Source organism: Castor canadensis, chromosome 16, assembly GCF_047511655.1.
Source record: "Castor canadensis chromosome 16, mCasCan1.hap1v2, whole genome shotgun sequence".
In the NCBI taxonomy this organism is placed as follows: domain Eukaryota; kingdom Metazoa; phylum Chordata; class Mammalia; order Rodentia; family Castoridae; genus Castor; species Castor canadensis.
This window is the reverse complement of record NC_133401.1, coordinates 22,172,048-22,185,273: the sequence shown is the minus strand read 5'-3', so window position 1 is coordinate 22,185,273 and position 13,226 is coordinate 22,172,048. Positions and strand designations below refer to the sequence as shown.

The 13,226-nt window shown below is 54.9% G+C and overlaps 1 protein-coding gene across 7 annotated transcripts in view; it reads left to right on the top strand.

Annotated features, from left to right (window-relative positions):
- The window catches only part of Shank1 (SH3 and multiple ankyrin repeat domains 1), a 49,501-nt gene that overhangs the window by 16,010 nt on the left and 20,265 nt on the right, over positions 1-13,226 (top strand). For 6 of the 7 annotated variants that reach the window (XM_074058060.1, XM_074058057.1, XM_074058059.1 and 3 more), the window contains 6 exons: positions 3,444-3,557; positions 3,724-3,799; positions 4,244-4,270; positions 12,195-12,277; positions 12,520-12,644; positions 13,086-13,221. In XM_074058060.1, the coding sequence (XP_073914161.1) occupies positions 3,444-3,557; positions 3,724-3,799; positions 4,244-4,270; positions 12,195-12,277; positions 12,520-12,644; positions 13,086-13,221 (561 nt within the window). The remainder of the gene's footprint in view (positions 1-3,443; positions 3,558-3,723; positions 3,800-4,243; positions 4,271-12,194; positions 12,278-12,519; positions 12,645-13,085; positions 13,222-13,226) is intronic. The other variant, XM_074058058.1, reaches the window with a different exon arrangement.

Genomic DNA, 13,226 nt, shown 5'->3' with positions numbered 1-13,226 from the left:
CAGTCCCAGCCCTGTCTTTCCTGCTCCTTTGTAATGGAGAAAGAGCCAAAAGAACCTTGACTTTGCCTCTGGCTGTGACCAGGTGTTCCCATCTGAGTCCTTCAAGGGCTCTGATGAGGTAGGAGGGTGTGCAGCCTGGCCCCCTTGAGGACAGGGCTCCCTTAGCCATGGTGGCTGCTGTTACTGGGGTCATCCCTTTCTGTTTTTCTCATCTGGACACAAGAGCCCCAAGTTGTAGACTTCGCAGGGCCGTTATCTGAGTTCCTGGATGAAACAGCACTTTGGAGACAGGGACTTACGCTGCAAATCTGTAAATACTGGCAGAGGAGCAGTTCTCTGCTGGGCTCTAGGCTGCCTGGGAGCCGAGTGGTGCAGCATCTGACAGCCAGGGTGTGTAGGTTCAAATCCTGGCTCCAATGCTGCCTAACGGGGTGACTTTAGGCAAGTGACTTCTCTGAGCTCTGTTTCCTTATCTGTAAAAGAAGACCCTTGTGAGGACGGAGAGTTGTATAAAGCACTTAGGCCAGGCTTTGCACATAATGAGTGTCCTCTAAGGGCCACCATCATCGTCATAAGTGGGCCCGTAACAGGTATTTTTAGATGAGAAAGACCCACGCTGCTCTAGAGGCAAAGATTGGGAGGGTCTGGATTGGAGACCAGTCCGTGCAAAAATTTAGAAAAAACCCATCTCAACCAATGACACCTGTCATTCCAGCTACTCGGGAGGTGTAACTAGGAGGATCGCGGTACATGCCAGCCTGGTGGAAAACACAGACACTATCCAAAAAGTAAAAGCAAGAAGGGCTGGAGGCGTGGCTCAAGTGGTAGAATGCCTGCCTAGCAAGTGCAAGGCCCTGAGTTCAAATCCCAGTATCACCACCACGAAAGAGAGAGAGACAGACAGACAGACTGCCAAGACAAGCAAGGAGAGTCCCCCTCTTTTATTAAAAAGGACTTAATTACTTCAAGGCCTATCCACACCCACGATGTCTTTGAGTTTCAGCACAAACCCGGAAGGCCGCAGGCTCGCTCTCTCTCTCTCTCTCTCTCTCTCTCTCTCTCTCTCTCTCTCTCTCTCGGAACCAAAGCCCAGCCCCAGCCTCTCCCCTGTACCCCTAAAGTTCATTCCTGAAATGCTCCTTAACCCTTTCTGCTCAGTTCTTCCAAAATGCTGCTCCTTTTTCGGTGTTGATGGTGTTTTTTTTTTTTTTTTTTCTGGCTTGGCAGTACTGGGGTTTGAACTCAGGGCTTTGTGCTTATGCATCAGGTGCTGTACTGCTTGAGCCACACCCCCTGCCCTTTTTGCTCTGGTTATTTTGGAGGGGGGTCTCACTTTTTGCCCAGGCTGCTTCCCACTGTTACAGGATGACAGGTGCATACCCTGCACCTTCGAGATCGGATATTGCAAAGTTTTACGCCCAGACTGGCCTTGAAACAGTGATCCTCCTGATCTCAGCCTCCCAAGTAACTTGGGGTGATAGGCGTAAGCTATTGGTTGAGATGGGGGATGGGTCTCACAAACTTTTTCCTCCCGGCTGGCCTCAAATCACAATCCTCCTGATCTCAGCCTCCCAGGTAGCTAGGATTATAAGAATGAACAACCAGTGGCTGGCCTTCTTTCTTTTGTTGTTGTTACTGGGTTGTTTTTTTGTTTTGTTTTTTCTGTTTATTTATTTTTGAGACAGGATCTCACTATGTAGTCTAGGCTGGTCTTGAACGCTCAGTACTCCTGCTTCAGCCTTCTGAGTGCTGGGATTACAGGTGTGCACCACTACACCAGGCTTCTGTTATTCTTTCTACGTGGAAAAGTGTCCTTCATTCTCTTTGCCCCCTCAGCTGCTAGGACCCTTTAGATATGTCTATCCTCCAGGACACCCAGACACCTTTGCTGTCTTGTTTACGTATTCCCATCTCTGTGCAAACAGCTGTTCCCTTGAGTGCTGACCTCCACTTCCAGCCCTCAGTCACTCGTAGTAGAGTCACTCCTCCAAGGATCATTGGTGTGCAAGTTCCATGAGGGTGAGCAGGAACCACACTGCTTGTATTCAACAGTGTCTATCTGAATGTCTGACTCACGGTGGACACTAAATAAATATTTATTGCTGAGCTTGGTGGTGCATATCTATAATCTCAGCTACTCAGGATATAGAGGTAGAATGATCTCAGTCCAAGGCCAGCCTGGTCAAAAACAGAAGACCCTACCCAAAAAACAAACTACAAGCAAAGGGGCTTGGGGACATGGCTCAAGTGGTAGAGTGCCTGAGTTCAATCCCCAGTCCTGCCACACACAAAAAAATTGTTCAATGAGGGAATAATTGATTCTACCACCACCCCACCAAGCATGGCAGAGCCAGGCAGGAAACCACCTCCTGCTGTACCCCACAATCTTGGGCTCCCCTTCATTTGGTCTCCCCATATCCTCTCTAGGGATAGTTTGTGTAGGAGAAATGTCCAATCACCCCAACTCAACTCCTAGTGTAGCCTGATGATCTCTGGGCAGAGACTTTTCTGTGTTTCCTTCAGTTTCTTCATTTATGAGTGGGGATGGCTGTGTGTCTGTCACTGTTGCCAGCAGAAGCAACAGTAGCAGCTGAGGCCCTAGGAAAGACAGTTAAAAACATACCAGTGACTCAGAGTACTAGCTCTGAAAACTCATGGACTTGTGTTCAAATCCAGCTCTGCCAAGGACCAGAAGCTCTGTAATCAGAAGCAAATGATGTTAGCTCTCTGAGTCTTAATTTCCCTCATCAGTAAATCAGGGATTAAAAAAAATACCCCCTTCCTGGGTGTGATGGTACATACCTGTAATTCCAGCTACTTGGAGGCAGAGGCAGGAGGATCATGAGTTCAAGGCCAGCCCAAATAAGCAAAGTTAGTAAGATTCTGTGTCAAAATCAAACTGCAAAGGGCTGGGGGTGTGGCTCAAGTTGTAGAGAACTTGCCCAACAGGTGGGAGGCCCAGGTTAAACCCTAATACAAGAAAAAAAAAAGTGCCCCCTTTTAGAGTTTTGGCTCAGAAGAACCTGGCTAGGTAAACACTAGCTGTCCTTCAGCACCTGGCATACAACACAAGTAGAGGGTGGGAAGTGCTAAATGCCATAGGAAGCAGCCTCCAGTTACAGTTTTTTGGTGTTTTTTTTTTTTTTTTGCAGTACTGGGGCTTGAACTCAGGGCCTTCACCTTGAGCCACTCCACCAGCCCTATTTTTGTGAAGGGTTTTTTTGAGATAGGGTCTCATGAACTATTTGTCCGGGTTGGCTTCGAACCATGATCCTCCTGATTTCTGCCTCCTGAGTAGCCTGGATTACAGGTGTGAGCCACCTGTGCCTTTCTTAAGGATGCCCTTGGGCCAGACACTGGGGGTTGTGGGTGGGCTATGCAGTGTGTTTGGGGACTGTAGAGCAGAAGCCTTGAATGTGTCCCTGCCCCTGTTCCCTGTCCAGTACTCAGCATCGGAGAGGGCGGCTTCTGGGAAGGCCAGGTCAAAGGTCGAGTCGGCTGGTTCCCTTCTGACTGCCTGGAAGAGGTGGCAAACCGCTCACAGGAGGGAAAGCAAGGTAAAGAGGAGTCCCCAGCTATCTCCCAATGTGCCCTACAAGTATCACACACCTTCCAGATAAGGGTGGGGTGCCTGGTGACAGAGGGAAGCCTGAGCCAGGAGTTGAAGGGTGGGCTCGTGGCTTCCAAAGTGGGGGCCCAAGTTTGTCCTTGTCCCCCCTGCAGAAAGCCGCAGTGACAAAGCAAAGAGACTCTTCCGGCATTATACCGTGGGCTCCTACGACAGCTTTGATGCCCCAAGGTAAATGTCCTTACACCCTCAAGCGCCCCAACACCCCAACCTCCCATCACACTCTATCCTTTAAGTAAGCTCTGTGTCTCATCTACAGTTTGAAGGGTGAGAGAACACTGAGTTAGTTTCAGACAACTGGCCCAACCCCAACCATCCCTGGCAGCCACTAAAAACTGTCCAGCCCCAGGGGTGGGGAGGGGTAGCCTGGGTTGGACATGGAGGGGGTCCCTTGGGGGCCCGGGATGCTCATGTGTGTGGCTGGTTAGCAGCCCTGGTCTCCTTCATGTGCCCGGTCTCTGTGTAGTCACGTTCAGTGAAGTGTGTGCAAACCATGCCTCACACCAGCGTGGGGGAAGGGGACAGGTAGAGAGCTTGGTGGTGGGGCAGGGGACAGGAAGAGGGGCGCACTGACACCTTTCCCCTCCCTGGCTGCTGGCTGACTTGCTTCTGAAGCTTGATGGATGGGATTGGCCCAGGGAGGTGAGAGGAGAGGGGCTGGGAGGGCATGGGAGTCAGGATGGGAAGGATGGGGTGCCTGTGGGGTGTATGAATGTGTGTGTGTGCACACGCCCAGAGCTTAGGTTTCTCGGTGCGTGAATGTGCGTCTCGGTAGGTGAGCATGACATGCGTCCGGATGCATGCGTGGCTGGAAGGCCCTTAGATGAATATCCCTGTAAATATTCCCCAGACCACTTGGTATAAAGCCGTGCATTTTTGTCTGTGAGAATTGTGTGGCTGGCTCTGCACATTGGTGCTTCTCTGAGTCTGTGAGCAAGTGTCACCGATGTCCATGTGTCCGCTCACACCTGTGCATGTCGGCGTGTAGGCATTGGGTCATGAGAGCGTGTGCATGCCTTTGCATCTGTCTGACTGATCTGAAACTCAGGACCTGGGATGTTGGGGGAGGGGAGGGCTTGGAGGAGGGACTCCAGAGCTTTGGGCTTCAAGAGGGCAAGACTGTGAGGGGGGTGGGAGAGGGAGGGAAAGTTATAATTTGGTGTCTGAAAGATGACACCCTCCTCCGCCGCCCCCCCAATCCAGGGAAGGATCCCCTTGTTCGTAGCATTCTTCCATTAAATGTGTCCAAACCTTTGTGTCTGTGTTCTGGCCAGTGGGGATGGGTCTGGGTTGGGGGAGGGGAGAGAGAAATGACGACATGGAAAGAGAGGGTGGGATTGGGGTGCCCATTGTGCGAGTTCACCTGGCACATCTCCAACTCTGGGCACTGGGTGAGTATGGAGGTTCCCCCACCCCCTACCCCCAGTCTCCTTGTCTGTGGCGATCTCTCCGTCTTCCCTTGGCTTGGTCTTGAGGGTTCACTTTCTCCACCGGCTGAGTGAGGATGTTTCTCCTGACCTCAGCTTCCCCCTCCAATCCTGCTAGCCTGTCTTTGCAGTCTTGCCAGTGTGTCTCTTCTCCTTCACTCCTCCTGGGGCTCCATGTGGGGCTCGGTGCGTCTGAGCAATCCATCCTCCTTAACCTCTTCCTCCCTTCTCCATGCTCTACCTAAGCTGTCTGCAGTGGCCCGGCCTGTGTGTGAACCCTGGGACCCATTGCTGGTCGCCAGCGTCCTTCCCTATGTACTTCCTCCTTGTGTCGCGCTTTCTCCTCGCACTGGCTTAGGGTCCATGGCCCTCTTGTGAGCTATGGTGTGTGGATGTCCCTCCACTACGGCTTCTTTGGTGGTTGGGGAGGGGTGACGGAGGGCAGAGGAAGGGCTATTTCACTGCCCTGGGGCAGTGAGACTGAATGTCCTGGCCTTCTTTTCCCGGCCCTTCTAGACTGTGTTGGGGTGCGCTGTGTGTCGATCGAATCCGTGATGGTGGTGGTGATGGTGCTGATGGTGGTGGGCTGTGTGCCCCCCTCCTGGGACCTCTCTCACCCGTGGCCTGGAAGTGGGGCTCTGTCCGCGCGTCCCTGCACGCGGTTGCGAGGCATCTTGTGTAGATGTTGTGCGTCCCTCTCCCCGCGCTCGCTCTCTCTCGCTCTGCACCTGCGCGGGAGGGCTTTGGCGAGGGGGAGGAGGGGTTAAGGGGGGGGGGGAACAAGACCGGAAGTGCCTCCCTTCCCCCCTCTCCGCGCCTTGCCCCTCCCCCTTCTCCCGCCAAGGGGGGGGCCCCACGTTCCCCTCCCGGGCCCCTTCCCCCCCCCCAACTGCCCGGCCCCCTCCGCTACCCGGCGCAGGACGCCAAGGGGTTAAGCCTGGCGCCCGCCGCCCGCCTCCGGAGCTGTCCGCGGTGCTGAAGCCGGTGCCGTCCGCGGTCCTTGCGCTCCCGCCGCGGTCCGACCCCGCGCCCCCGCGTCCCCGCGCCCCCCGGCATGTGAGCCCCCCGGCCCTGCCCTCCCTCCCGCGGGGGGGGTGCGCGCCCCCTCCCCCTCCCCCCTCCCGGCGCGGGTCAGCATGAGGCGGGGCCTGGGGGCCCGGACACGGGGGTTCGGCCGAGCGGGGACGGGGACGCGGTGGTGGCGGCGGCGGCGGCGGTGGTGGTGGTGGCGGGGGCGATCGGTACCGGGACCCGGGCCGGGGCCGGGGCCGCGGCGGCGATGGCTTTGTCTGCGGTTGGTGGCGGCGGGGGTCTCGGGGGCGGCCCCGCTGGGGGCTCCTTGCCGCAGCCGCCCCCCGCGCTCTCCTCCAGCTGGCCGGCCCTGGGGCCCCGGCGGCGCAGCGTCTGGTACATCTACAGGTAACCCAGCGCGCCGCCTCCTTTCTGTGAGCCCCCCACACCCCAAGACGACCCTCCCTCTTCTAATGCGACACCTCAGGGCTTCTCCCCCTTCCCTGTTCCCTCTCCCTTAACCTGATCCTGGCCCTAAGCCCTTTCAGACCCCCCTTCACATCCCGTCTCCTCTCCCTCTTCCTCCGTGGGCCCCTCTGTCCCAGCCCCCGCCATACACACTCCTTAGCCCTGGGACTCTTTCCTCCGCCCCCTCACAGGCCTTTCTAGCCCCCACCGTCTTCTTCCAAGACCTCCCCCCAAAATCAGGTCTCCCCAAAAGGATTCAGAACCCACTTGTCCTTTCTGCCGCCCTTAGCGCCCCCACTCCGTGGAGCCCTCCCCGCCGCCCCCTTCCCCCCGCCCCGGGAAACCACAGTGACTTCCCCTCAGGCGCTGCTGCGCTGACACCCCAGGCCCAGTCCCTCCAACCCCCCATCCCCGCCCCTCTTCTTGGAGTTGGCAAGTACCCCCATTCATACCCCTCTCTCCCATTCACAGTCGTCCCCCCCCACCATCACACACGCATCCCGCCGCCCCCGGCCTCCCTTCCCCTCCCCTCCTCTTTTTCCGCTGCGTGTCACTGTGCATGTGTCAGTGTGGCTTTGTCAATGTGCGTGTGACTGCTGCAGCCTTATGTGGATGTGTGTGTGTGAGAGAGAGGAAGAGAGATAGAGAGATGGTGGGCTCCTAGCCCACTCCCCCCACAAGCTGTGTCCATCTGTGTGTCCCTGCGTGATGGTGTCTGTCTCTGTGTGACTTGGAGCGACAGCGAGGCTGTCTGGGGAGAGAGAGAGAGAGAGAGAGAGAGAGAGAGAGAGAGAGAGAGAGAGAGAGTGTGTGTGTGTGTGTGTGTGTGTGTGTGTGTGTGTGTTGGAGTGGATCTGACCCAGAGACTGCGGATGTGTTTCCCAACTTCCCCCACTAGCCCCTCTTCGCAGGTCCGTGTATGTTTTTGTACCTATGTGCCCTGTCCTGCCCCCAGGGGGTCTGTGTGTGTCGGGGGGCTGTGCCCTCTGCTCGTATGGAGCACGTGTGCTAAGCCACGGTGAAGCCTCTGCATGGGTTACCGCATTTCCGTGTGTGTGTCACCTCTCAACATGAGGACAGGGGCTGGCTGCCCTGTGTGGGGGCCTCTGGGCAGAACACGGAGAGGCCCGTGGAGATGGGTACACAGGGAGGGGCTGAGGATCAGAGAGGGCGCCATGCACACCAGCAGGCTCTAGGCTGTGGGATCCGGAGTATGTGAGAAGGACCTCAGGGTGGGGGTGGGGAGTGGACGCGCTGCAGTCTCTGCGTGTGGGATCCAGTGAGTAGGAGCTGGCTGCCCAGCTCCAGAGGCCTCTCAGGGACGCCCAGGGATGGCCTGGGGGAGAGCATTGTGCCAGCTCCTGATGGGCAGGTGAAGTCTGCATCCCAAGCATGAATGGGGTGCTGCGTGGGGAGTCAGTGCGGGGGAGGGGCAGGGTTGGAAGGCTCTGGGATAGGAAGGGGAGGGATGACAATGGGATACAGGAAAGTGGGGGATACTGGAGTGTGGGGGGGTGCTGGAGCATGGAGGGGGTACAGAGTTGTGTAGAAAAGAAATGGGGTAAGGAGGGATTGAGGAGAGGATTTGGGAGTGGGGATTGGGGAGCAGAGAACGCGGAAGCAAGTGAGCCTGGGATGCAGAAGTAGGAAGGAGTGTTCCACAGATGAGGAGGGGAGGACCAAACAGTACGAAAAGAACCCTGGGGGCTCCGAGGGACACCATGTGGTCATCATCTCTGTATGTAACCCCAGTGTTCACTAAGGGAGGAGACAGACAATGTGGGAGAGCTGAGGTCCAGGACTGGGGGAGAGCTGGCATGGTGGGGCGAGGGGGTCACACAGAGGCTGGAGGCAGACACTTTGGGGAAGGGCCATGGGGTGCGCCTGGGTAGGTTGGGAGGTGAGGGATGGTGCCCTGGGGTGCGGTGAGGGTGGGGCAGGGCAGCATGGAAGAACAAATGGCATAGGGTGAGGTGCAGAGATGGAAGAAGGCACTGGGGGGGCAGGTGATGAAGACAGCGGCTGGAAGTGGGGGGGGCAGGAGGTTGGGTGGGTTGGAGAGGGGCCATGTGTAGCTGGGCAAGATGTCATGGGAGTGGGAAGGAAGAGAAGCTGAGCATGATGCCGGAGATGAGCTGGTCGGGGGTGGTGCTGTGCTGGCCTGGGATGGGTACAGTGCTTGAGGGAAATTCAAATCTTGGCTTTGACCCTTTTTCTAACTGGTGTAACCTTGGGCACATTCTCGCTCTGTGCTTCAGTTTCCTTATCTGTAAGGAAACAAGTCAACCCCTCTCAGAGCTGTTGGGAAGACTAAATGCCAAATGCTGGGAAGAGCAATAGTTCTAGATGTGTTTGTTGTGTGGACAGACTTCAGGTGTAGACACCAGAAGAGTAGCTCTGGGTGAGCCGGGGGCAGATGGATATGTGTTCAAGATGTCTGAGTGCTGTGGAGTACAGGCATTATTACTGCAGACACCCAGGTATTTTCTGGGGTATTGTTGAAGAATGTGACTGTGTGACCTCAGGCAAGTTACTTAACATTCCTTACCTGTAAAGTGGAAATAGTACTTCTGTCTTCCTCAGAGGCTGGTTGTGAGGGGACAATTGAATGACTTACTTGTGAAGATCTTTAAATACTGCCTAGCTCATAACATTTATTATTATTATTATTATTATTATTATTATTATTATTATTATTTTATTATATTTGCGGTATTGGGTTTGAATTCAGGGCCTCATACTTGTTAGGTAGGTGCTCTACACTTCAGCCACTCTGCCAGCCCTTTTTTGTGTGTGATGGGTTTTTTCAAGATAGGGTCTCACAAACTATTTGCCTGTGTCTGACTTCCAACCACAATCCTCCTGATCTCTGTCTCCCAAGTAGCTAGGATTACAGGCGTGAGCACCGGTGCCCAGCACAGCATTCTTTCTTTGGTATATCTTGAACATGGGAGTTCCAGTTATCTTGGGGGTGGAGTATTTAAGGAAGGCTGATGTGTGGCGTGTGAAGATGATGTAGGGGTAAAAGAAAGATTCCAGGGCTGGAGGTGTGTGGCTCAAGTGGTAGAGTGCCTGCCCTAACAAGCACAAGGCCTTGGGTTCAAACTCCAGTAGCCAAAGAGAGAGAGAGAGAGAGAGAATAGGGATGTATAAATGGGAGCTGAAGGGCACTGTTGGCTACTGGGGGGACTTGGAGACCTGGAGAGGGAATGGGAGCACAGCAAGCTCTTGGAGGGACTTGTCAGGGTTTGTGGTGGGGACAGAGATAGGGAGGGGCTGTCACAGAACACAAGATTAGGAGCAAGCAGTTCTGACCTGTGAACCAACTTCCTATGCACTCACCTCCTCCATCTCCCTGTCCTCCCTTCCCATCTTCTTCCCCTCCCCTCATTCAGCCTCTGTCCTCTCCCCTGCTCCATCCATCCACAAAAGTGGCCTACCCTGGGGGTGGTCAGGAGGAGGAAGTCATGGAAGATACAGTATGGATTTATCTACTGGACCAGAACAAACTTTGTGGGGTGTGTGTGTGTGTGTGTGAGTGACTGGGGTTTGAACTCAAGACTTCATGCTTGCAAAGTAAGCACTCTACTGCTTGAGCCACACCTTCAGTCTATTTTGCTTTGGTTATTTTGGAGATGGGGGTCTCCTGCACTTTTCCAGGGCTGGCCCCAAACCTCGATCCTCCCTATCTCAGCCTCCCAAGCGGCTGGGATTACAGGTGTGAGCTACCTGTGCCTGGCTAGAATGAACTTGGAGAAAGGCCAGTGGGGGCAAAGTGGCTGGATTGTGTCTCTTGTACATGTGATAGGGAGGGAGGCACATGCAGAATACTGTCCTACGGCACAAAGGCACGGACTCCACAATGGAAGTCATGTGGGTCATGGGTGCATACAGAGGTGCTTGTGGGGGGCGGTGCTGAAATACAGTCAGAGCACATTAGGTATTATTTGCTTGTGCTGGCATGTGTTCAGGAGGCGTGTTTGGGAATAGACTGAGATCAGAGTGAGGGGGAGTTATTATTGGCGCATACTGGGAAGTATGGGGGTGTTACTGAAATATACTGGAGTATTTGTGGAGGGCTGTTTTACTGAATCTGTGGGGGTAGGTAATTGGGGAGCCTGCTTGGCTATTATTGAGGTGTATTAGAGCCACATGGGTATTACTGGGCCGTGTTAGGGGGTCTGGGCATTGTTGGAACACAAAGCAGGGTTACTGTAAGCATTCACTGGTTCTGGGCATCATTATACATTTTTGAAGGGTGCTTGGAGTGGAGGCATGGCAGGGCGGGCATCCTGGTGGCTCCAGGGTGTTCTAAGGTACTCTGAAGGGGTACCAGCTGAAGCTGGAGCGTTTGGGTGTTCTTGATGAATACTGGGGTTCTGGATCCTCTTGACTGTGCATTTCAGATGGATACAGTGGTGGTAGCAGGGAACCTGGGGATGTTGTTTGAGCAAACCTGAGCAGGCATGATGACAAATGCCATGACTTGAGCTCTCCTGATGTTTACTGGCTGTGTGAGCCTTACCCAAATGTGCTTCTGGGATTTGGTGGCTTTACTGGGGACTGTCAACATATCCATAGGGGGGTTTGCATTTTACCAGACTGTACTGAGAGCATGCAGGAGGTAGACTTGAGTTTTTCAAAGAGACACAGAAGTTAGTGCTGTCCACTGGAGCTTTCTGCAGGTGACAGAAATGTTCTATGTCAGCATTGCCCTGCATGGTAGCTACCAGCCACATGTAGCTGCTGTGACTGAGGAGCTGAATGTGTACATTTAGTTTTGACTAACTCTTATAAAAATAGTCACATGCAGCCAGTGGTTACCATATTGGACAGTGCAGAATAAGCAGTGTTCCAGCAGCTTTGGGACGTTGGGAGATGTTATTGTGATGTATATATAATAAAGGAGTCTGGAGGCTCAAAGAACATGCATCAAGCCGGGCATAGTGGTGCATGTCTATAATCCCAGCTACTCAAGAGGCAGAGGCAGGAGGATTACTGGTTTGAGGCCAGTTGGGGCAAAGATAATGAGACTCTGCCTCAAAAGCAAAATACATCCAAAAAGAGTGTGGCTCAAGTGGTAGAGCACCTGCCTAGCATATTCAAGGCCTGGGGTTCAAACCCCAGTATTGTTTAAAAAAAAAAAAAGGTGTGTGTGGGGGGGAACATGTGTCCTGTTCACTTAATACCCTGATCTAAGGACAGTGAACAAATCTTGCGTGCCAGATACTATACTCTGACCTCTCCAACCATCCCACCAGACATGGTTCTGTAACTGCCCCATTATCTATGAGGAAACTGAGGCACCAGAGGTTAAAGTCATGAGCTCAAGGTCACAGACAGGAAGTGGCTAGCAAGGACCCAGCCCAGGCTGTGGTAACCTGGAGCCTCTGGGTGCCTTGGTGCACAGTGGGCTCAGGAAGTCCTTGCTGAATGGATGGGTGGACGGAGGCATGGATGGATGAATGAATGAGGAAAGAGTGGGTGAGAGGCACAGCACTGGCTCTGAGGGGGAGGCCTGTGAGCACATGCAGACTGAGTGGGGGAGGAACCCAGGGCAGGAACTGGGGCTCTGGGTTGCTGGGTGGCACACCAGCTCTGAGTCTCATGATCCCTCCTCCATCCCCACCCCCACCCCCATCCCTCCTGCTCCTCGCCAGCGATTACATCATTAAGGAGAAGACAGTTCTACTTCAGAAGAAAGACAGTGAGGGCTTTGGGTTCGTGCTCCGGGGGGCCAAGGGTGAGTGCCGGCCTGGGAGGGGGATGGGAGAGGGGTTCTCTGACCCAGGAAGCAGGGCTGGGTGGGGGGGTGGGATAGGTGGAAAGGAGAAGGGTCCCCCAGCCCACCCACCACCCCACCCTGGGGTGCTGGTCCCTCAGTTATGGTGAGGCCTCTGTGACTTGGGTCTGAGCCCCATCCCCTGCTCGGCCTCTCCACCCTCTCCCCTCCGACCCTGCCCGCCGGCTCCTCCCCATCTGCAGCGCAGACCCCCATCGAGGAGTTCACCCCCACCCCGGCCTTCCCGGCGCTGCAGTACCTGGAGTCGGTGGATGAGGGTGGTGTGGCATGGCGGGCTGGACTGCGAATGGGTGACTTCCTCATCGAGGTGAGTCCTGTCTGCACTGCTCCATGGGACCTTGGTGACAGTCACACCAGCATCTGGCTGCCCAACTTTAGATTCGTTTTGGGGGGCTCCCCAGCCCTGTGGTCCACCTCCCTCCCAGGCAACCTCCACTTCAGCAACAGTTCCATCTAAAGGTCATTGTCAAGAGTCTCACAGAGCTTCCCCCAATACAGACATATCTGGAGTTGTGACAACAAGGGAGGCAGAAGTGAACAGGGTGTCCAGAACCCCTCCTCTAACCTGGGGCCAGGATAGCTACAGGGAGGGGGAAGGAGGCCTGGTTAGGGGAAGGGTGGTGTGGAGGGTGGAAGGGAGGGAGAGAGTGGTGGACAGGGTCACAGACAGGGCAGGATGAGAGGTCGCTTTTTGTGGGGGGACTCCAAGCCCAAAGGACCTCTCCCCTCCTCTCCACCTGTGCCACAGGTGAACGGGCAGAATGTGGTGAAGGTCGGCCATCGCCAGGTTGTAAGCATGATTCGCCAAGGAGGCAACACGTTGATGGTCAAGGTGGTGATGGTTACCAGGCACCCGGACATGGATGAAGCCGTCCATAAGAAAGGTGCT